This window comes from Urocitellus parryii, chromosome 10 (genome assembly GCF_045843805.1).
Source record: "Urocitellus parryii isolate mUroPar1 chromosome 10, mUroPar1.hap1, whole genome shotgun sequence".
NCBI classification, from domain to species: domain Eukaryota; kingdom Metazoa; phylum Chordata; class Mammalia; order Rodentia; family Sciuridae; genus Urocitellus; species Urocitellus parryii.
The window spans coordinates 4,072,770-4,099,572 of NC_135540.1; the positions used below are offsets into that span (position 1 = coordinate 4,072,770).

Here is a 26,803-nt window from a genome sequence, read left to right on the forward strand (position 1 = left end):
TGGTCTGTTTTCCTGTTGTATTCAATACAATCCGAGATAATGGAACAGATGGGGAGGCAGGGATAAGAAAATGTAGACTATTTGGTACTGAGAGTTGGGTCCCTGTTTGAGCACGATTAAGCCCAGGGTTTGCTCTAACAAGTGGCCTGAAATAGCAGGATGCAGCGCTTCTGGCCGCCCGCAGCTGCTCTGAGTGACAAGGCGGTGCCCCAGGGCGGTACCGGGCCCTGGCTCCGGTGGGTGCGGACACACTGAGGGGCGCTCAGGTAAGTTCAGACCTCGCCCAGGAGAAGGAGGGATTTGGCACCAGAGGGAAGGACTGTCAAGACACAGAGGGCGACAGTGGTCTCCGGCCGGAGGTGGGACAGCAGTTCCCGTGGGCGGGAGACAACGCAGCCCTGACGGCAGAGTCCGACAGTGGCCACGCATCCCGGGCGGTGTCCGGTGTCCAGCGGGGTGTGGTGGCCGGAATCCGAAGAGCAGCCCCAGCTAAGGTCGGGGGAAGGGGGTCTGCGCAGGGCTCGTGTCCATGCCGAGCTGCGGCTCCCTCCAAGGAAGGGGCGCCCCTGAAGCTGGCAGGGAGGGCCGGGCCTGGTCAGGCCCCGGGGTGCCCTAGAAGGAGCCAGAGGCCACGTGCAGGCTGCTGCGGGGACAGGCCGGGGCTGCCTTCAGGCTCCTTCTCTGCCACCGGCTGGTGGAGTGGGAGAAGCCAGAGGAGGAGAGGAGTGCTGGTCTGGAGGGCCCCAGGAGACCTGGGAACAGAGGACAGGCAGGTGACACCTACACAGGTGCGACAGGGGACGGATCCGGTGACTCTAGGACACATGCTTTGTTTACATCCTAAAGGTCAAACTCTAACAAGAACCTTGAGGGGGCACCAAACTGTGGGTTCCGGAGAGAGGGGATCACTCGTTTACAAAGCTGAACCTCTGTTTCTTGGTTGAAGGACCTGACAACCTGCGTTACGATCCGCTAAAGGACAGTCGCACCCGGCCATCCCTGGGCCTAAGGTAACACAGAGCTCTATTTCAGACCTAGTAACACAATTTGGAAACAAGTCCAGTAAGTTGAACTTGAGGCTTGAGATGAAGTGCCCAGGAGGGTGAGTGGCAGAGCAGAGCCCTCTCACTGGTTCAACTGGAAAGGATATTTGGTTTTCTATTTCTATTTGATTTTTTTTTTTTTTTAAATCTTATCACAAAACAAAACTGTGCATCCTTCACTAACTTCCTGAGGAGGGGCCACAGCCTTGGGGGGACAGTCCCTGTGGGGCCTTCCTGCCTCTGTGCACAGCTGATCCGCCCACATAGCATGAGCCACAGTAGCCACATTGGGTTTCCTTAAAGGAGATGGAAACTGCTCATTCCCAGGAGCCGGGAAGACAGCTGGCTGGGTGTGTGGCTGTACTGAACTGACAGTGCTTTTAGAGTATGCGTGAAGAAAGGAAATTTTTTGGAGACAAAAGAAAATGCATCAGTCAACTTTCCCCATAGAAATTAATGAAGATTATATTAATCATCATTTAAATGTGTGTTTTGCATGTGCACACGTGTGTGTGTGTGTGTGTGTGCGTGTGTGCAGGCAGTCTATTGTTTCTTTTTCTACCTTCTGAAATATGTTTCACAAAAGACACAATAAATCAAATTAAAAATTCAGTGTATAACATTACCAATAAATTAGACTACTTTGAAGACAGATTTTCAGGCCCTGAAGACAAAGTATATAAGCTAGCCTCAGCAACATTAAAGAAAAGATGTTAAGAGACAATGATCAAAATACTCAAGAAATCTGGGATAACAATAAGAAATAAAATGTAAGAATCACTGGTCTAGACAAAGACTCTGAAATATGAATTAAAGAGATGCACAACATTTTCAATGAAACAATTTCAGAATTTCCAAACCTTAGGAATGAGATGAAATCCAAATACAAGATGCATGTAAACCCCACATGAGCCAAGATAAAAAAATATCTACTCTAAAGCACATTAAAATGAAAATGCCTAACATCTAGAATAAGGATAGAATTTTTAGAAGCTCCAAGGATTTCAACTGATTTCCCAACTCAGACTTTAAAAGCTACAAGGACTTAGAATAATATATACCCAGCCATGAAGAAAATAGGTGCCAACCAAGATGTTTATGTCCAGAAAAACTAACCTTCAGAATTGTGTATGAAATAAAGGCCTTCTGTGATAAGCAAAAACTAAAAGAATTCATGACCACTAAGCTTGCACCACAAAACATAATAAATAAAATGTTTCCAGTAGAAGAAATAAAAAGCAAAAATAAAAACCAGCAAATGGGTAATTTTGCATCAAAAGAATTGTCAACTAATTGTCAACCAAGACCAAAATCATACTGAATTAAGCATTAAAAATCTGAATTAAGCATTAAAAATAATCAATGTCATGAAATGAAAATGATCTCTATAATAACATCAAATATAAATGACCTAAATTCTCCAATCAATAGACAGATTCACTGATTTGGTTTAAAAACAAGGAGACCCAATTATATGTTGTTCACAAGAGACTCATGAGATGTGCAATGTTCTCCACAGACTGAAGGTGTAAGGATGGGAAACAATACACCGTGCAAATGGAAGTCACAAGCAAGCAGAGGTAGCTACTCTCATGTCAGAAAGTAGACTTCAAGCCAAATCAGAAGAGACAAAGAAAGTCATTTCATACTGGTTAATGGAACCATCCAACAACAAATACAATGTAAATATTTATGTCCCAAACAATGGTGCACCTATGCACATAAAGCAAAACCCTTGTCAATATAAAAAATAAAATAGAGCCAGGTGTGGTGGTGCATGCCAGTAATCCCAATGGCTAGAGAGGCTGAAGCAGGAGGACCACAAGTTCAAAGCTAGCCTCAGCAACTTAGTGAGGCCTTGTTAGCAAACTAAAAATTTTTTAAAAAATGGGCTGGGGATGAGGCTTAGTGAAATCCAAATACAAGATGCATGTAGAAATTCAGTGTATAACATTACCAATAAATTAGACCACAATAAGTGGTCTAATGGGTTAAAGTGTCCCTGGGTTAAAGACCACAATATAGTAATACGAGAAGATTTCAACACGTCTCTCTCAGCATTAGATAGGGCCCCTGGAAATAAACTAAGTAAAAACTCTTCAGATCTAAAAAGCATTATTAATCAAATGAACCTAACACATATCTATAGAATATTTCCTTCAATGACATCTAAATTCTTCTCGCTAGCAGTACATGGAGCTTTCTCTGAAATATGTGTGTGTGTATTTTTTTTTTTTTTGCATAAAGGAAATCTTAGTAAATACAAGAAAAAAAAGATAATTCTTTGCATCTTGTAAGATTATAATGAAATGAAATTAGGAATCAATAACAAGATAAAAAACAGAAAACATTTTAATACTTGGAGATTAAATAATACTTTTCAATGAGGAATGGATCACAGGAGCAATCAAAGAAGCAATGAAAATTCTTACAAGCAAATGAGAACAATGATACAACATATCAAAATCTTTAGGACAGTATGAAAGCAGTTCTACAAGAGAAGTTTACAGCACTGAGTTGCTACATTAAAAAAAAAAAAAAAGAAAGTTACCCATAAATAATCTAACACTACATCTCATGGACCTAGAAAAAGAACAAACTAATTCTAAAATCAGTAGAAGATAGGAAATAATTAAAGTCAGAGCTGAAATTAATAAAATTGAGAATAAAAAAATACAAAGGATCAATGAAACAGAGCTGGTTCTTTGAAAAGATAAACAGATAAAGTTGTAAGCCAAACAATGAAAATAAAGAGAAGACCCAAATTAACAAATTAGAGATGATATCTAGAAAATCAATAACAAGCAAAGAGATTGAAGCAGCAGATAAAAGCCTACTAACAAAGAAAAACCCAGGTCCAGATGGATTCTCATTAGGGTTCTACCAGAACTTTAAAGAAGAAATAATGTCAATCCTCCTCAATTTATTCCATGAAACAGAATAGGAGGAAACACTTCCAAATTCATTCTATAAATCTAGCATCGTCGTCTTCATACCCAAACCAGACAGACACATCAAGGAAAGAAAACTTCAGACTAATATCTATCATGAACAAAGACACAAAAACGTTAGCAAATCCCATTCAAAAACACATTGAGAAGATAGTACCCTATGATCAGGTAGGTTTTACCCCAGATACGAGATTGGCTCTATATATGCAAATCAGTAAATGTGACTCACCACATAGAGTTCAGGACAAGAACCACATGATTATCTCAATAGATGCAGAAAAGGGACTGGACACAGTCCAGCACCCACTTATGTTAAAAACATCAGAGAAACTAGGGATAGAAGTAATTTATCTTGACATGGTAAAGGTTATATATGACAAACCAAGACCAAAATCATACTGAATGAAAAAAACAATGAAAGGATTTCCTTAAAAATTAGGAACAAGACAAGAGTGTCCACTCTCACCACTTCTAGTCAATATGGTTCTCGAAACTTTGGCCAGAGCAATCAGGCAAGAGAAGGAAATTCAAGGGGTGAAAATAGAAAAAGAAGTCAATTTATGTGGGTCTGCTGATGACATGATTTTATATTTAGAAGATCCCTACTCCCCCCAAAAAAATTTCCACTAGAAGACTTCTAGAGCTGCTGAATTAATTCAGTCAAGTAGCAGGGTACAAAATCAACATTCATAAATCAATTGCTTTCCTATACTCCAAGAGTGATTCTGCAGAAAAATAAATCAGAAAAACTATCCCAATCACAATAACATAAAAAATAAAATAAAGTAAAATAATAAAACAACATATTTAGGAATTAATCTGACCAAGGAGGTCTCTACAATGAAAACTATAGGACACCACAGAAAAAATTCAAAGAAGACCTTAGAAGATGGAAATACCTCCCATTGTTCGAATAGGCAAGATTAATATTATCAAAATGTCCATACTACCAAAAGCAGGATACACATTCAGTGCAATCCCCATAAAATTAACAATGATATTTTTCATAGAACTAGAAAAAGTTTTAAAATCCATTTGGAAGAATAGGAGGCCCAGAATGGCCAAAGTAGTCCTGAGTAAGAAGAACAATGCTGGTGGTATCACAATATAGAACCTCAAATGAAACTACAGAGCCATAGTAACAAAAACAGCATGGTATTAGCATCAAAACAGAAATGAATGCCAATGAAATATAAGACACAGAAATAAGTCCACATAGATACAGTCACCTGCTACTCAACAAAAGTGCCAAAAATATATTTTGGAGAATAGGTAGCTTCAAACAAATGGTGCTAGAAAAACTGTATATCCATGTGTAGAACAATGAAACTAGATATCCTTCTCTCTCTTTCCCTCTTTCTCCCTCTCTCTGCACAAAAGTTAACTCAAAATGGATCAAAGACCTATGGATTAGATCAGAAACTCCATAACCACTAGAAGAAAACATAGGGCCAACACTCCAACATATTAGCATTGGCACTGTCTGCCTTAACAAGACTCTTAAAGCTTACAAAAGAAAACCAAGACTCAATAAGCTTCTGCTCAGAGCAGAGCCAACAGAAGGGGAGATTTTGCCACTTACTCCTTAGACAGGGGACTAATAGCCAGAATGTATAAAGAACTCAAAAACTGAACAATCAAATGAACAAGAAATCCTCAAATAATCCCAATAATAAACGGGCAAAAGAACTAAACAGAGACTTCTCAAAAGAAGAAATACAAATGACCAGCATTCAGGGAAATGCAAATCATAGAACTACATTGAGATTTCTTCTCACTCCAGTAAGAAAGGCAATTATCAAGAATACAAATAATAGTAAGTGCTGGTGAGGATGTGGGGGAAAGGCACACATTGTTGGTTGGACTGAAAATTAATATAAGCACTCTGGAAAGCAGTATGGAGAGTCTTCAAAAGACTAGGGATGGAACCACTATATGACCCAGCTGTGCCACTCCTCAGTATTTATCCAAAGGAATTAAAATCAGCATACTGCAGTGATATAGCCACATCAATGTTTACAGTAGCACAATTCCTGGGTGCTTGTCAACAGATGAATAGATTAAGAAAATGTGGTATATATACCCAATGGAGTTTTACTCAGCCATTAAGATGAATAAAATTAAGGCTTAGCTGGTAAATGGATGAACTGCAGAATATCATGCTAAATGAAAGAAGCCAGACTCAGAAAGCCAAAGGTCAAATGTTTTCTCTCATATGCAGAAGTTAGACCAAAATAAGGGGAGACTCCATGAAAACAGATCTGTAAAGTAGAGGAAGGGGCTTTACGGGGAGGGACAAGGAATGGGAAAATGGAGGAATAGTGGAATGGACCAAATTATGCAATGTACACATATGAATATACCAGAGTGAATTCCACCCTTTATGTGTATCTATAAAGCACTAATTTTTAAAAAACTACAAATAAATAAAAGGAACACCAGTAGAGTAGAGGAAAGGGAACAGAGTGGTGGAAAGATGGAGAGGAAAGGGTTAAGAACTGGGGGCTGAATTGGAACAAATTTTATTCCATGTATGATTATATCAAAATGAACCCCAATATTATGTATGGCTTTAATGTACTAATGAACTCTTCTATGTACACTGCCCATTTGTGTTTAGATGTTCTGTTTTTAAACACATTTGGATTAAGATTTTTATTAACCAAACAAGTTTATATAGAATGCAATTACAGGAATCATTGCAGAACACTAGAATTATAAAATTACTAAATAGAAAATGACGTTAGCCTTTTTTGAAGCCTTTCTTTTGAGGGCTACAAGATCTGTACAATCTGAAAAACTACACTGAGATTTCCTCTCATTCCAGTCAGAAAGGCAATTATCAAGCATACACATAATATGAAGTGTTGGTGAGGATGTGGGGAAAAGGTACTCTCACACACACAGGTGGAAATGTATACTTCCAGGAAGTGCAGACGGGTACGTTTGTGTCCTGGTAGGGGCAATAGGCTGGAACTCAAATTCTCCGAGTGACGAGCACGTAGATCCTATTTGTAAAATGGTCATTTTTGCAAAAAAACTTAAAAACTCTTCAGCGTAAGGTTGTTGTGATATTCTAACAACCAAGGAGTGCATGTGTACACAATTTATTTGACTATTGCAGTTCTCGAAGGTATCACATTTGACATGGTGAGATATAATGTCTCAGTGCGGGGAGGGGAAAGAAGAGTAAATTGTTATAGAAGCTCTGGGACAATATAAAGGTTAAATCTTTTTGTTTTTCTCTCTTTGGACAGTGTCCATTTCATTTTTTCTTTGAAAATATTCCCAAATTAATTCACTCAACATTTTAAAATATTAACTTTAAACAACTAAGGGTTCTTTTTATTACAATTACATTGTGGGTATTCTACTAGTTCAATAACAAAATTAAAACAAGATCTCTTCTGTAATGCAAATATATTTATTATGCACTTTCATATACATAGGGATTTTTGCATAATATAATACAAGGAATAAAATAAAACTTTTACAATGTGAAATTCAATGTACATTTTAGGCTATTTACATACCCCAAACCAAGGGAAAAATAAAAAGAAAGCATTTGTCTGCAACTACATCTGCAGAAAGTGTCAATGGAGGACGTCCAGCAGAATGAACACCTGCACAGCCAAAACACGGAGAGGCTCTGACTTCTGCTGTCAAAGGAGTGGTTTTTGGTGAGGATTCTGGTGGGGTTCGGACGAGACACTGGCTGTGCATTGTAGTAGACACTGATTTCTGGTCAATTTTCCTCCCCAAACCTTTCCTAGAAACATTAGGTTTTCATTTTTCTCACTTCCTGTACCATCACTCTGGCTTCAGGGATGGTGTGATGAAATGCAATAAAAATGTTTTAAGCACATGGCATCCTAAGTCATGGAGTAGCAACAGCTGATTTACAAAATTTAAACTTTTTAATTTCAAAAATAGCTATTTAGGACCTTCATATTTGCAGGACTGTTCCTACTTCTTAATGGAGCAGAGGCCATTTTTCACTTATGGTCTGAACTCCCCCACAGAAACAGATAAGCGAAGCAGGGCGCCTCCGGCACCCTTATCATTCTTACACCACTGAGTCCCTTTCATTCTATTCCAAAACATCATTTATATAAAAAAACATCCAGAGGAATTCTTAGGAAAATCACATTTTTCCAACTGGCTCCCTTCCTACCAACTGTTCCAAATGTATAAAGGATGGATGTGAAGACATTTAGCTCTTTGAAAAATCCCTAACACAATGAGCCATCTCTTTGCCCTTTGGCCACAAGGTGCAATTTTGTAAAAACAATAATATTAAATAAATACAATTTCAATAATTCAAGGTTAATAGAAAAACTGGCAGCTTTCAAGGTTCTCTTTCTGAAGAAAAATACACATAATAAGAAATGAGAGCTTTGTACTTTAAAGTGATGCAAATGTACTATATGAGACATGAGGAAAGTCGGTTCCAATAACAGCATGTTGGCATTAATAGCATCATTGACACTTTTAAGGCTACTTTGCAAGAGTCCTATTAAGTGTATTTAATATATGTCCCATAGGGACAAGAGTCTGATACTTGAAACATTCACATTCGAGTTATCAATATTGCCATGTCACCTTAATTTCGATTGAACTTCTCTTCTCCTTGCTCTGATTATGATTTATGAATGACACAGGCCAATGGGTCATACTGACTTTAAAAAGCAAGAAAGCCTTGCACAGAGATTCAAGTGGGAAACATTCATCGTCTGTTGTACATTTCTGTTCCCATGAACAAAGCATTACATGTGTCCTTCATCTACGATGACACCACTGATCTCTGTGATTCAAATGTTTGAAAGATTTTTTTCTTCAGTAGTAGCAATGGTTTTGTGCTGTCTCCAAATTCTCTTTCCTCATTCCTCTTTATCAAGAGAACAGAATTTCTGGGGTCTGTAGGACTAACAGGACTCACCCAGAGATCCAATCCACATCTGTGGTTGCCAAATCATTATGCTGACCTTCCCAGACAGCTGCACGGTCCCTCCACTTTGGCCCCACTGGTGTTGAGGGCCTCCAGGAGGCTAGGGCTGTGGGTCACATGCTCATCGGCACCAAATTTATTTTCCTTAGTCACAGACTTCTCCCTTCATCTTGCCACCTGGCCATCCTGAATGCAACTGCCCAAAGAACATAGGAAAGAGCACATGGATAGGAAAGTGCAGATCCAACAGTTCTGTTAAATAATAAGAAATATGCATGTGCTATGACAAGGTTACAGGCATCATCCATGAAGGAATGACAGAACACACCACAATCATCACCATCCAACTGAGCCAGGGCATGGACCCACTTGATTCTGAGAGGGGCTGTTGTGGTCATGCAGTGATTTAAAAGTAGAGAAGCTGAGAGAGAAGCCACATAAACCTTCACACGATAAATTACATTTTGTTTTGCTTCAAAGAAGAGATGAGGGTAGTCAATGAATTGTTCAGGGATCAAAAATTCTACCCTCAGAAGAGAGACAGGTGCACCTCCCTCTGTGCACACATGCGACTGAGGCATGGCTTTGTCCCTGAGAATTTTCATGCCTTGGGAATGAGTCTGTGGTCTTGGAGGTGGAAGGACAGCGAGCGGGAGGCAAACAGCATCCTGGAAGGAAATGGAACTCTGTTCTGCCGACTTGTTTGCTCGTTTGGACACTTTGGGCTAGACATAGGGAGCATCCTACTGGGACAATCCAGATTTAAACTACATGGAGCAGCTCCCTAAACTACTAGAAATTATATACTGTTTGAGAATCTGTCAAAAAAAATTTTTTTCACCTAGACGTGGCATTCATACAGAAACTCATTTTAGCCAATGCTGAAGGGGCAGTGAACATAAAACAGTTGCAAGATTCATTTTATTGAGTGACATTTTAAAAAATACAGGAAACAGGCCACGCACTACAATGCGAATGTGACCAGAACACTGCGCATAAGGTTCTTTTGCCACAAAAAAGAAAACAAATACAAAAAACACTGCCTTTCATATATATTTGACCATGGCACATGCACATTTATCAAATCTTAACTTAAAATACTTTATTCAAAATTGTTTTCAGCTTTATCAGGGAACTGTAGTATACATCTGCATCTTTTAAAAAAGTGCTTATTCTGTGTAGTGAATACAAAGCACACAAAATGAAAGTTCTTAAGCACAGAGGGTTACACTGAGAAGGCAGCCTTACTATTTAGGCACATTACAGTAATTAAGGTAACTGTACTGCAGATAGCACATTCTTCGTTCTCTCTCAGCACACCATTGGCGGTTTATGTTCTTATCCCGGAAGGTGAAGAGCCACTCCAACCACAAAGCCTCTGACTCTCAGAGCAGGAACTAGGCAAACATTAAATAAGAAAGAGTGAATGTCCACATTTACCATGAAACTACATATAGTTTTAAGACTCTACACAAGAATATGCACATCAATCTAACTATAACTATTTATCACATAAAGTACAAGTTTAATAATCTAAAGATTCATTATTTAATTTAAAAGGCTCCATAATACATCTACCTTAGTTCATGTGGTTTACTGTATTTAATATATGTTTATACTTGTGCCTTTACAAAAGACGTGAATGACAGCTGGAGGGCTGTACCTATTTTTAAAATAAGCTACAGTGGAGAATGAATTATCTATTTTATACAGATTATTTTTGAGTGACATTTGCCTGGTCGTCCATAAATTCAAACTGAAGGATGTTTATTATTGAAAGATAGTCCCAAAGACAAAAGAAGCAAGAAAGAGACTGCAATTTGCTAGAGTATAATTTTGCTAAAGGAAGAAAATCAGTTAAGCAAAGTAGGACCAATGTAGCTTAATATGAACCAGAAAAGATTCCTAATGAAATCTTCAGATTTATCTCCAACATGGGAAATAGGATTCTGAAAAAAATATCTGTAACATAAAAACTGTAGACCTATTTTCCCACCAACTTCCCCTATATAATCAGCAAAGTACCTTTTGTGGGAAGGGGAAAGGTTTTTACAATTAAAAAGTACTGTTCTACCTGAATACAACGGGCTCCACACACCCACCCTGCCAACCATCCACTTCCCGACTCTCAATTCTTTGCTCAGTATGTGAAAATATGACTTTGGGAGATTCTCAAGAGATCTGTCATAATAACAAACTACCTTTTACTGAGTAAACTTCTTTCTGAGTGAGGAACAGAGTTAGTATTGGCCAACTATCTACTACGCATTACAAACACTCTTCTTCCAAGCAGCAGGATGAATATACAGAACAGCCTCACCTATCAGCATCTCCCAAGAGGGAGATGAACACGCAGGGCATGTCCACTTCCTCCTGGAAACTAGACTGTTCAGGCACTACTCCAGGGACATAAGATAGCAGTGGGCAGAGCACTAACCCTCCCAGAGCCTACAATTCAGGTGGGGACACCAACCGAGAACACAGTGGGAGAATGAATGTGGCTGTACCAGGCCTATGTGCTGCGGGTCACCTGCAGGGAGAGGGGGCGGGGTGACATGTGGGGAGGACACCACTCCAGGGGGCAGGGCAGGTCTGGCTGGGAGACTGGAAGGTGGAGTGGCCCTGGGGAGGCAGGGGAGCACCCAGCCAAGGGAGCTAACTTTGGGGTGCAGATACTTTAGGCCGACCAGGTCCCACCTTTCACAACGGCGTTTCCTTCTTGTAGTTGAAGCTGGGGTCGGCACCCTCGATCTGAAGCTTCAGGGCTTGCTTAAGGCTGAGTTCCGTCTCCGAGGAGGGATAGCCCTCCAACACCTCGGGGTGCCCGCGGTCCTGCATTGTCCGTGGGACTGGCACCCTACCAAGAAACACCTGGTTGCTCTGGAGGTGGTAGTTGGGGTTGGTCAGGATCCCGTTTCTCCTCTTCTGCTCCCCACTCTGCTGGTGGAGCAGGAGCTGCTGCTGGGCGGAGGGCACCAGGCTTTTGCACTGGGCGTCCGCTGGTGTCTGTTTAGGGGGCACACTCGTCCCAGACTTGGCCGCGGGTCCTCTCTTATCAAACTGGGTCATTTCGTACTCTAAGACCTTTGGCTGTGAAGAATTGCTCTGCTTCGCCTTTTTCCCAGCTGACCCGGATTTGCTGGAATTTTCCGATTTCCCCCCCTTATTTGCCTTGGTGGACTTCAGGCTGGGCTTCACTTGACTCCACTCGAACTCACTGCTCGGGGAATTGTGACTCTGTCCCAGGGACTGCGTGGTGGAGGACGGGGACACGATGGACTGGCGGCTGCGGCTGCGCGGCAGCGAGTGCTGCTGGATCTGCTCCGTGAAGGACAGGCTGTGGAAGCTGTCCATCGGCACCGTCTGCGCCGTCGCCGTGGAGGAAGTCGTTCTCAAAGAGGAGTTTTTTGAGCTCTTCAGGGAATTGTTGGACAGGGAGGACTTCTGCCGGTCCACGGTGGAGTCGGGAGACTCCGACGGCGAGCTGAAGGCGTGTGCCGGCCCGTTGGGCAGGCCGCGCAGGGACGGCTGCGCATCCCCGCCGCCGGTGCTGCTGGAGCTGTTGGACTTGATTGTGAGCGACTGCATTTTCGAAGACACCGACTGGAGAGGTTTCTGCTCCATTGTGTGAACAGGAGATGGGGAACAGCCGTTCAGACTAGAGGCACCATATTTTTCTAATAATTTAATGATTTGAGAATGTCCGTTTTTGGCTGCCACACGCATAGCTGTGCGTCCAAACTGGTCGGCGTGGTTAGGATCAGCACCGTGCTCTAGTAAGACCTGGACCACATGGACGTGCCCCTCCTGCGCGGCGATGCAGAGAGCAGTGGCACCCTGGTTGCAGGTGTGGTCCACCACGGCCCCGTGCTCGATCAGCAGCTGCACGACTTTGACGTGGCCCTGCCAGGCTGCCGACTGCAGAGCCGAGCGCTTCTCGTTGTCCGCAGCGTTGACGTCGGCGTGGGAAGCAATGAGCACCTGCACCATTTCCATGTGGCCCTGCCAGCAGGAAACGTGGAGCGCTGTCCTGCCCTCAGCATCGCTCGCCTCCACGTTTGCACCATTTTCTAAAAAATACTCGGCCATCGTCAGTTGGTTTTCTAAGGCCAGGATATAAAGCGTGGGCCTGCCATCTGCGTCTTTGTAGTTCACATCAGCGCCGTGGCTGAACAGCAACTCGACAATGTCCCTGTGTCCCTCTAAGGCAGCGACCCGCAGTGCATTTCTTCCATCGTAACCTCTCTGATCAATGTTGGATTTATTCTCCAATAATATCTGAACACAGTCATAGTGACCCTCTTGTGAAGCCAGGATGAAGGGGATCCGGCCGTCGTTGTCGATCTCGTTTGTTCTAGCACCTTGTTCAATGAGCGCCTCACATATTAACCTGTGACCTTCAAAGGCTGCCATGTGCAAAGGGGTCCAGCCGGCATCGTCTCTGTGATTCTCATCCAGCCCTCTGTCCAGCAGAGTGCGTACCACCTCAACATTTCCTTGTGCTGAAGCTATGCTGAGGACCGTCCTGCCTTCACTATCAATGCTGTCCACAGCTGCACCCCAAAACAGAAGTGTGTTTACTACTGAAGCATGACCCATGGAAGCTGCTGCCAGCAGGGGTGTCCGGCCATTGTTGTCTGTGTGATCTACATCAGCCCCTCCCTCCAGAAGCAAGTCCACCACATCCACATGTCCTTCATAGGCAGCTACCAGCAGTGGAGTCATGCCGTCTTTGTCACAGTGATCCACTTCAGCACCTCGGTCAATCAAAAGGCTAACGACAGATGCGTGCCCTTTACTTGCAGGCACGCAAAGTGCAGCCACAGAGAGCGCGGTTCTGCCATCCACGTCCTCGTGATTGACTTCTGCTCCGTGGTCCAGCAGGTGTTCCACAATCTCTCTGTGTCCCATGTATGCTGCTGCGATCAAAGCAGTCCTACCTTCATTATCAGCTTTGTTAACCTCAGCACCGTGTTGTAGCAAGTTGAGAACAATATCCTCATGGCCTCCCCATGCTGCCGCTCTCAGCGCTGTTCGGCTGTCAGCATCGGCACAATCCACTTTTACACCAGCATAAAGCAGTGCAGACACGACCTCAGTATGGCCGCCCCAAGCTGCAGATCTTAATGCTGTCCAACCATCTTGATCAGTGTGATTGATATTTGCTCCACACCCAATCAAACAATTAACCACCTTGGTATGACCTTGTCTAGCAGCTAGGGTGAGAGATGTATGTCCATGAGCATCTTCTATCTCTAAGTCTGCTCCCCTAGAGACAAGCAAATTCACCACATCAAGGTTGCCACTGTAGGCGGCATTAGCCAATAACGTTCTCCCATTTGAATCGCACTGATTCACCGAAGCTCCATTATCTAATAGTGTCCTGATAGAATCCTCTCTTTCCAAGGCTTGTCGGACTATGCACGACGTGCGATCATCCTCACTGTTGACGTGAGCACCAGCTTTAACCAACAGCTGCAGCACTTCTTGTTCCTTGGGTATTGAAGTGGACAGAGAGTCTCGGACAGGCGTGCCATTCCATATCATCCACAGGGCTAATTCAGCTGTCTCCAACTGCAAATTTGAATTAATTAAATGTAGTGCGAATTCTTGTGCTTCCAATGGTGTCAAATTCTTGGCTTGACAGGTGTAGCTCATGGCCAGCATTCGGTGTCCTTCTGCCGCATTACATAAATACTTCTGAGTACAGTGCTTCACGTCCAGAAGCCACTCAGCAAAGCTATAGTGAAACAGGATCTTAGTATTTCCCAGTCCATCCACAAGAAGTTTGGAGAGGACATCTAGCTTGCGCTGAAAGTCCTCCAAGGTCAAGGACATATTTTTGGTCCATACTGCATGATATAACTCTGTGACAGTCAAAGGTCGACAGGCTGCAAGAATGACATTCAAAATTGGCTGAACCTTTGCAAACTGTTTTCTTACAAAAAGTCTCTGGCAAAGCCAGAGATACAGACCATTCAGAGTTCCTGGGATGTCACGAATCTCTCTTAACATAATAAAATTTTCCACAACTCCATCTAAAACTCGTTCTAGGTAAAGAAAACATCCACTGCTTTTAATGTGCAGTTGATTTAACATCTCGGCAGTTTCTTTCGTGAGGTGCTGCCGCAGAGCTTCCTCCTGGTCTAAACGATGAAGAATGTACTGCTGCACGTCCTTGACAATGTACGCCTTCCGAAGGTCATCCAAACTGATTTTTCGAAAACCTGGAAGAAGAACAAAAAAGCAGATGTCTTCAGTTGAGAAGTATTATGGAAGCAGCCTTATCTTTAAAGAGAATGTTTTCAGTTTACAACAAACTAATAAAAAAATCAACTAATTAATGCTAATAAATCTATTAATACATGGCAGTATGTAAATCAGTTTTCTTTTCTTTCTGCAAAAACATGGATGACAGAAAAATAACCTCATTTTCTCATCGGCAAGTGGCTTTTAGTGGCTTGAGGCCTCTGGACCCCACCACAGGAGCCTCACCAAGTGTCACAGCCTGACATGCTCGCATAGTGCCTTTTGAAGATGTTCTAAACTTACTTCCAAATGAGGAGGAGCAGACACACAAGTACAGTTTGTTTTTACATGATCTTTTTCATACAAATCACGGATATAGCTCCACCATATACCTGAAAATACATTAGCCTCAACTAAGGGGTTGAATATTTACACCCAATTAGAATATCACCTGCCACTGCCTCTGAATTACATTATTTTACACATTATCAAATTAAAATTTGGACTGCCAATAAACAGCTTGAACTAATTAAGATGCAAATTATGCTTACAAAACTTTGGTCAAATTATGCTTACAAAACTTTAGCTTTGTAGTAACAAAGCCACGTAATAAAGTTCAAATCAACCTAAAATTACACTAGTTTCAGCTATTTAAAACTTTAAGTTCTTTAAAGGGCACCATAATTTCATTTTGATCATGATTTTCATTCATGATCTACAGACATGAATTCCTTAGACAATTGTATATTTGCCTTCCAGAAGAAGCAGCTGCGGAGCACATGAACTTGGTGAAGCAGCAGTGTGATCAGGTCTGCATTGTGAAGGACCATCCCAACATCTACAGGGAGGAGCTGCATCCAGTCAAGAGTAGAGGCCACAGCTTTCAGAGAAGCTGGGATATTCCAGCTGAGAGGCCCAGGGGGTTTGACAATCGTGGTGGCAGCAGCAGCAGCAAACATAAAGAAGAAGGATGACCCTGGGACTACTAACAAGCCCCGATTATGGGGTTTGGGGGACTGTGGGGAAGGAGGAGCCCAAGCAGGCATTATGTCTGGCTTTGCCAACAGGACAGACAGAGAGATCATGGAAAGATTAAAAATTTGATTTTTAGAGAAAACTGTTAGACAATTCTGTGATACTAAGCTTTAAGTATTTAGATGAAATGGACATATTTATTGGAAAACATAACCTACCAAAATGAAACATGAGGAAATAACAAATTTGCACAGCCCTAAATCTATGTAAAAAAATAGAATCTATGATTTTATATACACACAAGTGATCATTAAATCCTCAACAAAAATAATCTCAAAACACAAATTTTACTTATGGAAAAAAAGACAACACTACTTAAACTGAGGAGGAGTTAAAACATGCCTAGAAATTTACAGCAACAGGCATTCACAGTGAAATGAGGTGACAGCCTCCAAACCCTGTCCTATGTGTCTGGGTGCTTTTGACTTCAGAAATTCATTAAAAACAATTTAAAATAAAAAAGAAAAACACCTGACACATCACTATTTAAAAATGTACTAAAATAGTATCCTACACAGTGTTTTAAATACAACGTGCTGAACCTATGGTCTGAGTCACAAGAACAATCATATCACCCATTATGAGTAAGTATCTCTAGTTCAAGCTAATTAAGATCTCAGGATTAAAATGTGACATAATTAAAACACCCAGGCTCAACCTCCACAGGAACAGGTTTGGCAGAATGGCGTGGAAGGAAACAGTGCTCTGTGAGAGTCCACTCTTCAAGGAAGCACTTGGAGCACTCACCACACACGCCTTCCCTGACAGCCCTGGGCCACCAGAGTGCTTATTTTAAAATGAGGAAGCTAAAGCACAGAATAAGTAGAGAACTCCCATTTTTACCCCAAATACAGATAGCAGAATCACATCTGTTACATACTCACATTTTTACATAATGGCATATTAGTGACTGTTGTATTCTGCTACCTTTCCTCTCCCCTACTATCCCCCCTCCCCTCCCCTCCCCTCCCCTCCCATCTTCCCTCTCTACCTCCTCTGCTGTTGTTCAATTCTCTCCCCTTTTTCCCCCTCCCCCTTGCCCCTCATAACCTCTTATAATTTAGTGTATCATTGAAGGTCTCCTACCATTTCCATATGCTTTCCCTTCTCTCTCCCTTTCTCTCCCCCCATTCGTCTTTGTTTACTGTTAGTCTTTTCCTCATGCTCTTCCTTCCTGTTCTGTTCTTAGTTGCTCTCTTTATATCAAAGAAGACATTTGGCATTTGTTTTTTAGGGCTTGGCTAGCTTCACTTAGCATAATCTGCTCTAATGCCATCCATTTCCCTGCAAATTCTATGATTTTGTCATTTCTTAGTGCTGCATAATACTCCATTGTGTATAGATGCCACATTTTTTTTATCCATTCATCTATTGAAGGGCATCTAGGTTGGTTCCACAGTCTAGCTATTGTGAATTGTGCCGCTATAATCATTGATGTGGCCGTATCCCTATAGTGCGCTCTTTTAAGGTCCTCAGGGAATAGTCCGAGAAGGGCGATAGCTGGGTCAAATGGTGGATCCATTCCCAGCTTTCCCAGGAATCTCCATACTGCTTTCCAAATTGGCCTCACCATTTTGTAGTCCCACCAGCAGTGTACAAGTGTACCCTTTTCCCCACATCCTCGCCAACACTTATTGTTGTTTGACTTCATAATGGCTGCCAATCTTACTGGAGTGAGATGGTATCTTAGGGTGGTTATGATTTGCATTTCTCTGATTGCTAGAGATGGTGAGCATTTTTTCATGTACTTGTTGATTGATTGTATGTCCTCCTCTGAGAAGTGTCTGTTCAGATCCTTGGCCCATTTGTTGATTGGGTTATTTGTTATCTTATTGTTTAATTTTTTGAGTTCTTTGTACATTCTGGATATTAGGGCTCTATCTGAAGTGTGAGGAGTAAAGATTTGTTCCCAGGATGTAGGCTCTCTATTTACCTCTTTTATTGTTTCTCTTGCTGAGAAAAAACTTTTTAGTTTAAGTAAGTCCCATTTGTTTATTCTTGTTGTTAACTCTTGGGCTATGGGCATCCTATTAAGGAATTTGGAGCCCGACCCCACTATATGTATCAGAGCCAACTTTTCCTTCTATCAGACGCAGTGTCTCTGATTTGATATCTAGCTCCTTGATCCATTTTGAGTTAACTTTTGTGGATGGCGAGAGAAAGGGATTCAATTAGACAGACAAAAGAAATTAAAGGCATAAAAATAGGAAAAGAAGAAATTAAATTATTGCTATTTGTGGATGACATGATAATATACTTAACAGACCCAAAAGGGTCTACAAAGAAGCTGCTAGAGTTAATAAATGGATTCAGCAAAGTGGCAGGTTATAAAATCAACACGCATAAATCAAAGGCATTCCTGTATATCAGCGACAAAACCTCTGAAATGGAAATAAGGAAAACCACTCCATTCACAATATCCTCAAAGAAAATAAGATACTTGGGAATCAACCTAACAAAAGAGGTGAAAGATTTATACAATGAAAACTACAGAACCCTAAAGAGAGACATAGAAGAAGATCTCAGAAGATGGAAAAATGTACCCTGTTCATGGATAGGCAGAACTAACATCATCAAAATGGTGATATTACTCAAAGTTCTCTACAGGTTTAATGCGATGCCAATCAAAATCCCAACGGCATTTCTTGTAGAAATAGATAAAGCAATCATGAAATTCATATGGAAAAACAAAAGACCCAGAATAGCAAAAGCAATTCTAAGCAGGAAGTGTGAATCTGGAGGTATAGCGATACCAGAGTTCAAACTGTACTACAAAGCAATAGTAACAAAAACAGCATGGTACTGGTACCAAAACAGGCAGGTGGACCAATGGTACAGAATAGAGGACATAGAGACTAATCCATAAAGTTACAACTATCTTATATTTGATAAAGGGGCTAAAAACATGCAATGGAGGAAGGATAGCATCTTCAACAAATGGTGCTGGGAAAACTGGAAATCCATATGCAACAAAATGAAATTGAATCCCTTTCTAGATTCCTATTTTGCACCACTTAGGACAAAATATCCATATGAATAACATAATCAAACATAAAAGAATATGTAATATAAAGGCTAATAATTAGCTTACATATAACAGATTTCAAAATAATTATTACAGTTTTTAAAAGCTGAGGAAAATAGTTACAAAGAATAAAAGCATATGAAATAAAAACCTTAAAAATAATCAATAACAAAATCACTACCTTCTTGATAGAAAGATTAACAAAAATGATAAAGAAAAAAAAGACAAACTGATAAATAAGTGAACAGTTAAACAGTAAACAAGAAGTCCAAATAAAATAACATTTTCACGTGGCAAATTAACAAATACTAAAAAAAAGATGTAACTCAATACTGGTGGAAATACAAAGAAAGCAACACACATACTTTCAGGAAGAAATATAATATGGTCTTTTCAGAAAGCAATTTTATGGTATTTATTAATAACCTCAGTAATGTTCTTAACTTTTACTCCCAAATTAAAAATTTACCAACAGCAGAGTGGTAAATGTCCACACAAAGCCCACCATTTTTAATAATTAGTATACTGGGGAGGAGAAGGGAGGATAGGTAGAATCTGACTATAATCTAGCTCCACCCGATTCCTAGTTCATTGCTTGTTCCACTAAACACAGTTGAAAGAAGATACTTATTTGCAAATCAAGGCATGGCAGTTTAGTCCCAAGCTCTGTTCTGGAGATTGGGGATCAAGGAAAAATTCCTGTTCTCATGTTGACTATATCTTAGTGGAGAAGACAGACTGCTTAGTAAACAAGTATAAAACATAGACAGATTTTAAACAGTAATCGGATATATTATTTCAAGCACACTAGCTATTATTTGATAAAATTAAGTAGCGTTCACAATGCATATGTTCTATGACCCAGCAATTCCAATTCTAACTTTGAATAGATTTAAATCTTTAGCACATGTGTACATGAAGCCATATACAAGCACATTCCTAAAGTAGTTTTTGCAATACAGGTTGAACATACCTTCTCTGAAATGCCTGGGACCAGAGTTTTTGAATTTTGAGTTTTTTCAGGTTTTGGACTATTTGAAGGTACATAATCAGATATTGTGGGGATTAGGACCCACATCTAAACACAAAATCCACTTATGTTTCATACTGCCTGAAAGTAATTTAATATGATATGCTTAATAATCTTGTTGATAAAATGGTTTCATGGTGTAGAAGTTTCCACTTGTGGCGTCATGTCCACATTTCAACAGCTTTTGGATTCTGGAGTATTTCTGATTAGGGATGCTCACTCAGTGACACTGGAAACAATCTAAATGTCCATGAATAGGATAATGGAAAAACAATAGAAGATTTATTTCCAGGAAGAGATACTAGGTACCAGTTGAAACCAATGACCTAGATTTATGAACAGTAATAATTAGAGTTCAAAAGTCACTGGCTAAATATGTGAATAAAATGGAAATAATAGCAACATTCATGAAGCACTTAGTATGTATTAGGTAGGCAATATCCTAAGTGCTTCACGCGTAATTTGTGATTTAACTTTATGTAATTTCCACTTTGTAGATGAGGAAACAGGCATACAGGGCATTAAGCAAGTTGTGCAAGATCACAGAGCTAGCACCTGGTAGAGCTGAGATGGTACATGGAGTGTCTTGTAGGTGTCAACTATGAAAACACATAGTATAGACATGTGGGCTACAGTACAAGAGGAGAGAAAGGCATGGGAATGTAGGCCAGGGGCCTTCAACTCCCGTGTACACGCTCGGCAGGTCGTGTGACATCAGGGTTAGCCATTCTCATTTTAACCCTCAATTCTTATCAACACCCCAAAATAATGGCTCCCCTGGAAGCCTGCAGTGCTGCACTGGCAGCAGGGACCTGAGGCAGGAGCTGAGGTGGAGCGAAGCTGGTGATAAAGCCACTGAACAGATGAAGGAGAGTCTGCCATGCTGCCAAATGCTCAGAACTGCTCAAAAATGACATGGCCCATTCGTCCTGACCCCAGTCAGTGTCTGCCCAGCTACACCCAAGTCCTGGGAGAGGTCCTTTGTTCACACTCCTTCACCTCCCAGAGGGCACAGGAAGCATGTCATATGATTTATTGGCATGATCGTGACTTTGTTAGGGTTGGTTTAAAAAGTACAAAGATCAAGAAAAAAGAATAGAAATGAAGAAAACCATCTTCATTATGCATTATATACTCTGTTTTCTCACTTATCAAAAAAGGTTAAGAGAAAGGAAATATTTCAAGTGACATCCTAAAGGGTTTTTAACTGTCTCTGTTTAGACACCATGGAAAACACTAGAGTGACTGGCACTGAGCCTTCACTACTCTTCAGACGCTAGTCTAGTTCAAAGGACGTCAGCAGGGAGGCAGCCCCACAGGGCAGGGGCAGTCAGCATGCAGGATGTGCCACCGTCCTTTACCAAGCAGTTAGGAAGAGGGTTCTGCAAAGAGTAATGCTTAAGCAGCTTTAAAACATGCTACGGACTGTCTTTAACACGCCTGTAGAAGGGTACAGTTAAGAACAGTGACAGAAGGAGCAGGGGCAACACCCAGATTCCCAACTGCCCACTTCACTCTAGGAAGAAAACAAGCGGTTGCTGGTCAGTGGAAGCATCGGATGGCAGTAAGTAAGTATGCTTACCAGTAAACATTTTAGTAACAGCCTTACTCTGTTTTCGGGCAGAACAGAGAAGCAGGAGCCACGGTGGGAAGAACTCATGGTGACCAGCAAGCAGTTCCGCGACAGTCCCAGATAAGCTGGTGGCAGTCTGTTCTCCTTCAGTGACATTGCACCCTTCATCCACAGAGTCCACCAGCAGGAATAGGCTCTGCTGAGGGGGCTCCATGCCCAGGAGCGGGAGCAGCACACACCTGCAAGACACCATAGCACATCCGGAACGTTACTGGTGACAATGTCACACTCAGTACTCAAACAGTAGTAGTACCAATTACAAATGTTTACAAAAGACTATAGGACAAAATGTTTAAACATGTTTAGGACAAAAATGTTATAAACATCAATTCCTTACTTTAAGTAGAATACAGGTCCTAAATAGCTGCCGTTTCCAGTGATGTCACCTTCCACAGCACAGTGTACTTACGTGTGAGAGTGAGACCCAGCATAACCCAGGAAGGCCTGGAGGGACGGGGAGCCTAGAGTTCAATATTCCCTTCTGGATTTTGAACTGGTGTTAAAGTTTGAATTATCTATGACAAGGGCATAAAACGTGTTGCAGAGGAAAACAAAACAAAGCAAAGCGAATATTCAGGCCACCATAGTAAGATCAGCATCAAGGCTTCCACAGAATTTACATGTGTTTCATTTCTCTCACCACAGTTATTTTAAAGGCCTGGAAGAAGATGACTATATTCTAGGTCCAATTTGATAGTTTCACATTGCAAAGTAAAGAAAAATGATTAAGTTTGATTCCACCGAGTAATGTATTTCCTGCTTCTGCAATTTATATTGCTGTTGAATGAAAGTTTTTCCTAAATAAAACAATGCTCATTTGCTTTCAGCAAATATTTACCTGATGTGTCTAAATGCCCAATGGGGTGCTAAGCAGGTAACACAGTGAAGGAGACATAACCCATCCAGTTACGAACAACAGAAATTTACAAATTGTATTTTCTACAATTCTCTTCTCAATCCTTCAATACCCTGGACACCAAGATCCAACTTTTCACCAGGCAAAAGTCAATGTTTCTAAAACCCCTAATCCATTGGAATAGCATCACTCAAGTCCAGACTCCTACTCTCTCTCCCCCGAGCTACCAGGTGGCCCACCTGCCTCTCTGGCCCCTCCAGGGAGTCTCTACTGTGCCACTCACCCTTCCCCAGGGACTCCAGCCATGCACGGCTTTCCCCGGTAACCCTCACCAGACAGCCGCCCCAGCCTCCTGTGCCTGGTCTGCACACCCCTCTCTCATGGACCTGGCTTCTCCTTGGTCTTCAAGGTTGAGCCACTTTCTATGGTCAAATCTTTATTAAATGCTGTCATGGCATTAGTGAGTCTTCTTCCATTGCACTTACTAATGTGTCAATAAGAAATGATCAACTCTAATTTTCTATGTTAGCAATTCTATCACTGTTTATCATATCAATGAGCACAGGGTATTGAAGTTAGGTGTCTTCCATCCCAAACTGCCAAAACATCATGACTTAGGACCTACTGTGAGCACCATGCCAAGCTCTGGGGGTGTGCTGAAGAGCAAAACTGCCTCGGTCCTGACCTGCTCTGTTGAATTTTTTGTGGTGCTGGGGATGGAGCCCAGGGCTTTGCGCATGCTAGGAAAGTGCTCTACCACTGAGCTCTAACCTTGATCTCCTGACCTTCCTACCTTGGCTCCCCAGGTAGCCTGAGTTACAGATGTGCTCTTTTGATGCTTATAGTTTAAAGAAAAAAAATGACATTAAGTTTCAAATTAAAAATCTGATAGGTGTGGGAAGGGGTCAGGGGAGCTGGGTGTGGAGGTTGAGGCTGGTGAGGTCAAAGCCAGGAGGGGGGTGAGGAGGAAGAGCAAGGGTCAAGGGTCGGGGGCACACAGGAAGGGAGAAGAAAACCTAGTTAAGGCCACAGCACCTGCATGGGCTTGGAGAAAGACCCTTGAGCAAAGTGTGAAGAAAGAATTGTGGAAAAGAGTGAGTGCTGGGCTCTGTAAGCTTTTCAATGAAGTGTGGACATGACCCTAAGGGTTCTAGAGAGCCAATGTTGTACACTGGCAGGTTCCCAGTGCTCCAGACCATCTTCACGAATCACTGACACCGTCACGAATGAAAGGCACTGAGTAGAGAAGATGCTACTTTAATATTTTAAAGCATTAGGTAAGTGCCAGGCGCGGTGGCGCACACCTATGATCCCAGCGGCTCAGAAGGTTGAAGCAGGAGGATCGTGAGTTCAGAGCCAGCCTCAACAACAGCCAAGCGCTTCTCAACTTGGTGAGACCCCTCCCTAAAAAAAATACAAAATAGGGCAGGGGGTGTGGTCCAGTGCCCCTGAGTTCAATCCCAGGTACCCCAAAAATAAAAAAAGTATTTGATAAAAACTTCAGTAAACTCAGAATTCCCATGTTCAGGTCCCTCTCATTATTTCAAAGTCATCTATTTGGGAAAACTTAGACCAAGTAAAACAAGATCCACAATTTTATTCAATTATATTTTATAATCTATAAAAAGAAAACTCCTCCAAAGTACACATTCATGAATAATGAATAACTTAGACAGTCTAGAACAGATTTTTACATGTTGATATGTGTTTGTATGTATACATATAATATTCCATTTGAAATAATGCAACAGCGTAGGTTATCAAACTCAGACAAAAATATCAATCAACATATTTAACAGCAGCAATATGTTAATGGGTCTGACATATATATATATATATATATATATATATATATATATATATATATAATTAAGTATCTTTTAATGGAGCTTATGAATTTGTATATATCTTATTAAATATCTTATTAAGAAGCTCATTACTTTGAATATATCTTATCTTTGAATATATCTTATTAAGTATCTTTCATTTCTTAGTTCCATTAATATTTAGCCAAATGCCTTATATTCTTCATATTTTCATTCATTCAATTTCAGGTGCTTGTGTTAGATGTCCCTGCCTGGAGTCTGAGTGCTGACCAGCCCACAGGTGCCTTGCGACTCCAGACCCAGGCAGCCCAAAGCACAGAGGGAGATTGTGAAAGGAAATGCATTCATTGCTGTTTTTTTCTTGATATGATGAATTTACTTACTGCCTTTTAAAGAGAGGCTAATTAGCTTTTTAAAAGCTGCTGGAAATAAATTATAAGGAATATACTAATAGATGATACATATCTAGGTTGACAGGACAATGATCTTCTCGGAGTCCAAACTGTCACTGCTGAACTGCAGGTTTCCACACACACTCTGGGTCACCTCCTCAGGTAGGGGGAACTAGAAAGACAATCCTCTTGGCTTCACAGCAAAGCAAGCTAGACAAGTCACAAGTTGAAGACTTTTTTGAATCTATCAGAAGGCTGTGGTCCCAGGGCCACCATGAAGCCCAAAACCCAGGGAGAAAAACCCAACTGCACAGAAGCCAGCCCTTGTCCTTGGGGCAGAGCCCACGGGGATCCTGGGGAGATGCAGACTGAGGAGGCAGAGCAGAGTGCAGCCCCAGGGGTCTCGGATCCTCCCTCTGACCTTCTCCACTGGCCCCGCGGGCTTCATCGATGTCTTCATTGGTTACACAGCAGCAGTGCTGGCTGGGAAGCTCTGGGAATGAGTTTCCTCCTCAGACTCTTCCCCACCCACACCCCATGGAAAAGCCTTAGGGGGAAGGGGAAGAAAACACTACTGCCCCAGGGAACCATCAAATAGGGGGCAGCCACAGCAAGGGAGTGGGCAGGACCCCAAGACCACCCACCCCCAAGAGCAAACGGTGCAATGTTGGCTTACTGGGAAAGAAGCCCCCATCCTCTCCACCACCCCACTGAGGGGAGGTGTGAGGAAAGAAGTGTTTGAGGGCAGCTAGGAGACAGAGATGGAGTAAAACCACCTGGAAATCCACCGCCTGCCAAGCACAAGGTCTCACCAGAGGGGGCGGCCGGCAACCGTACCAACCCTCAAATCGCCATCCTCCCCCTTCCTTCCCACACTGAAGGCCCCACAGGAAAACACTAGGGGCTCCTGCAGGTCCAAGAACGTTCCATAAGATATTCTGCTTTCAACAAGCCATCATAAAAATCTAAAATGATGAAAATCATTGCGAAAGAGGACCAAAGTTGACGAATGTCTACTACCCATTTTTGAGGTTTACGATAAAGCTAGTGTAATCAAGACAGCCTGGTATTTGCTATAGACACACACAGAGACTGTAAAAACAGGTCAGCATTAACACAGGAAGCTAATGTTATATGAAGCTGCAAAGGACGTCGACTGAGTAAGGAGAAGTTTTTTCTACAAATGATGCTGAACAAATGATAACAACTGGATGTCCAGATGCAAAAAAAAGATGAACCTGGATCCATATCTCACCCCTCATACAAAAATAAGCTCAAAATGGATCACAGGCTTCAGTGTTGAACTATAAAGCACCTAGGAAAAACTTTTTGTGATTTTGGGTTAGGTAAACAGTTTTTAGACCTTACCCCAAAAGTAGGATCCACAAAAGAAAAATAAACTGAAAACTTTTATCTGTATCAAAATTAACTTTCAGACACTGATACAAGAATAAAAAGTCAAACAAAAGACTGACAGAATATATTTCAGATTGAAGACTTATATTCAGAATACATGAAGAACCCTCAAACAATAATAAAAAAACTACTTTCTTTTTTTTTTAATAGGACGAAGACTGAAACAAACACTTCAGAAAAGATACAGGGGTGTCATAAAAACGCTCAGTGTTACACAAATTAAGGACAGTGTCACTCCCCTGAGTTCTGACGAGACTGATTCCTTGCTACACAGTAAGCTGAAGGTTTTGTTTTTCAGAGGCAGATTGGGTTTATTTTATACTTGATATCCTGAACAGTGCTCATTCATTCCAGTGTTACATCTTTAAACATAAAAATGTTCAACATTATTAATTAATT

General features: G+C 41.4%; 1 protein-coding gene across 2 annotated transcripts in view; it reads right to left on the minus strand.

Annotated features, from left to right (window-relative positions):
- Positions 1 to 7,447: 7,447 nt before the first annotated feature.
- Ankrd50 (ankyrin repeat domain 50) overlaps positions 7,448 to 26,803 on the minus strand; it is a 45,212-nt gene continuing 25,856 nt past the window's right edge. For both annotated transcript variants that reach the window (XM_077803451.1, XM_077803450.1), the window contains 3 exons: positions 21,864 to 22,093; positions 11,640 to 15,169; positions 7,448 to 10,339 (listed from right to left, as the gene is read on the minus strand). In XM_077803451.1, coding sequence (XP_077659577.1) covers positions 11,643 to 15,169; positions 21,864 to 22,093 — 3,757 coding nt within the window. In that variant the 3' untranslated portion in view covers positions 7,448 to 10,339; positions 11,640 to 11,642. The remainder of the gene's footprint in view (positions 10,340 to 11,639; positions 15,170 to 21,863; positions 22,094 to 26,803) is intronic.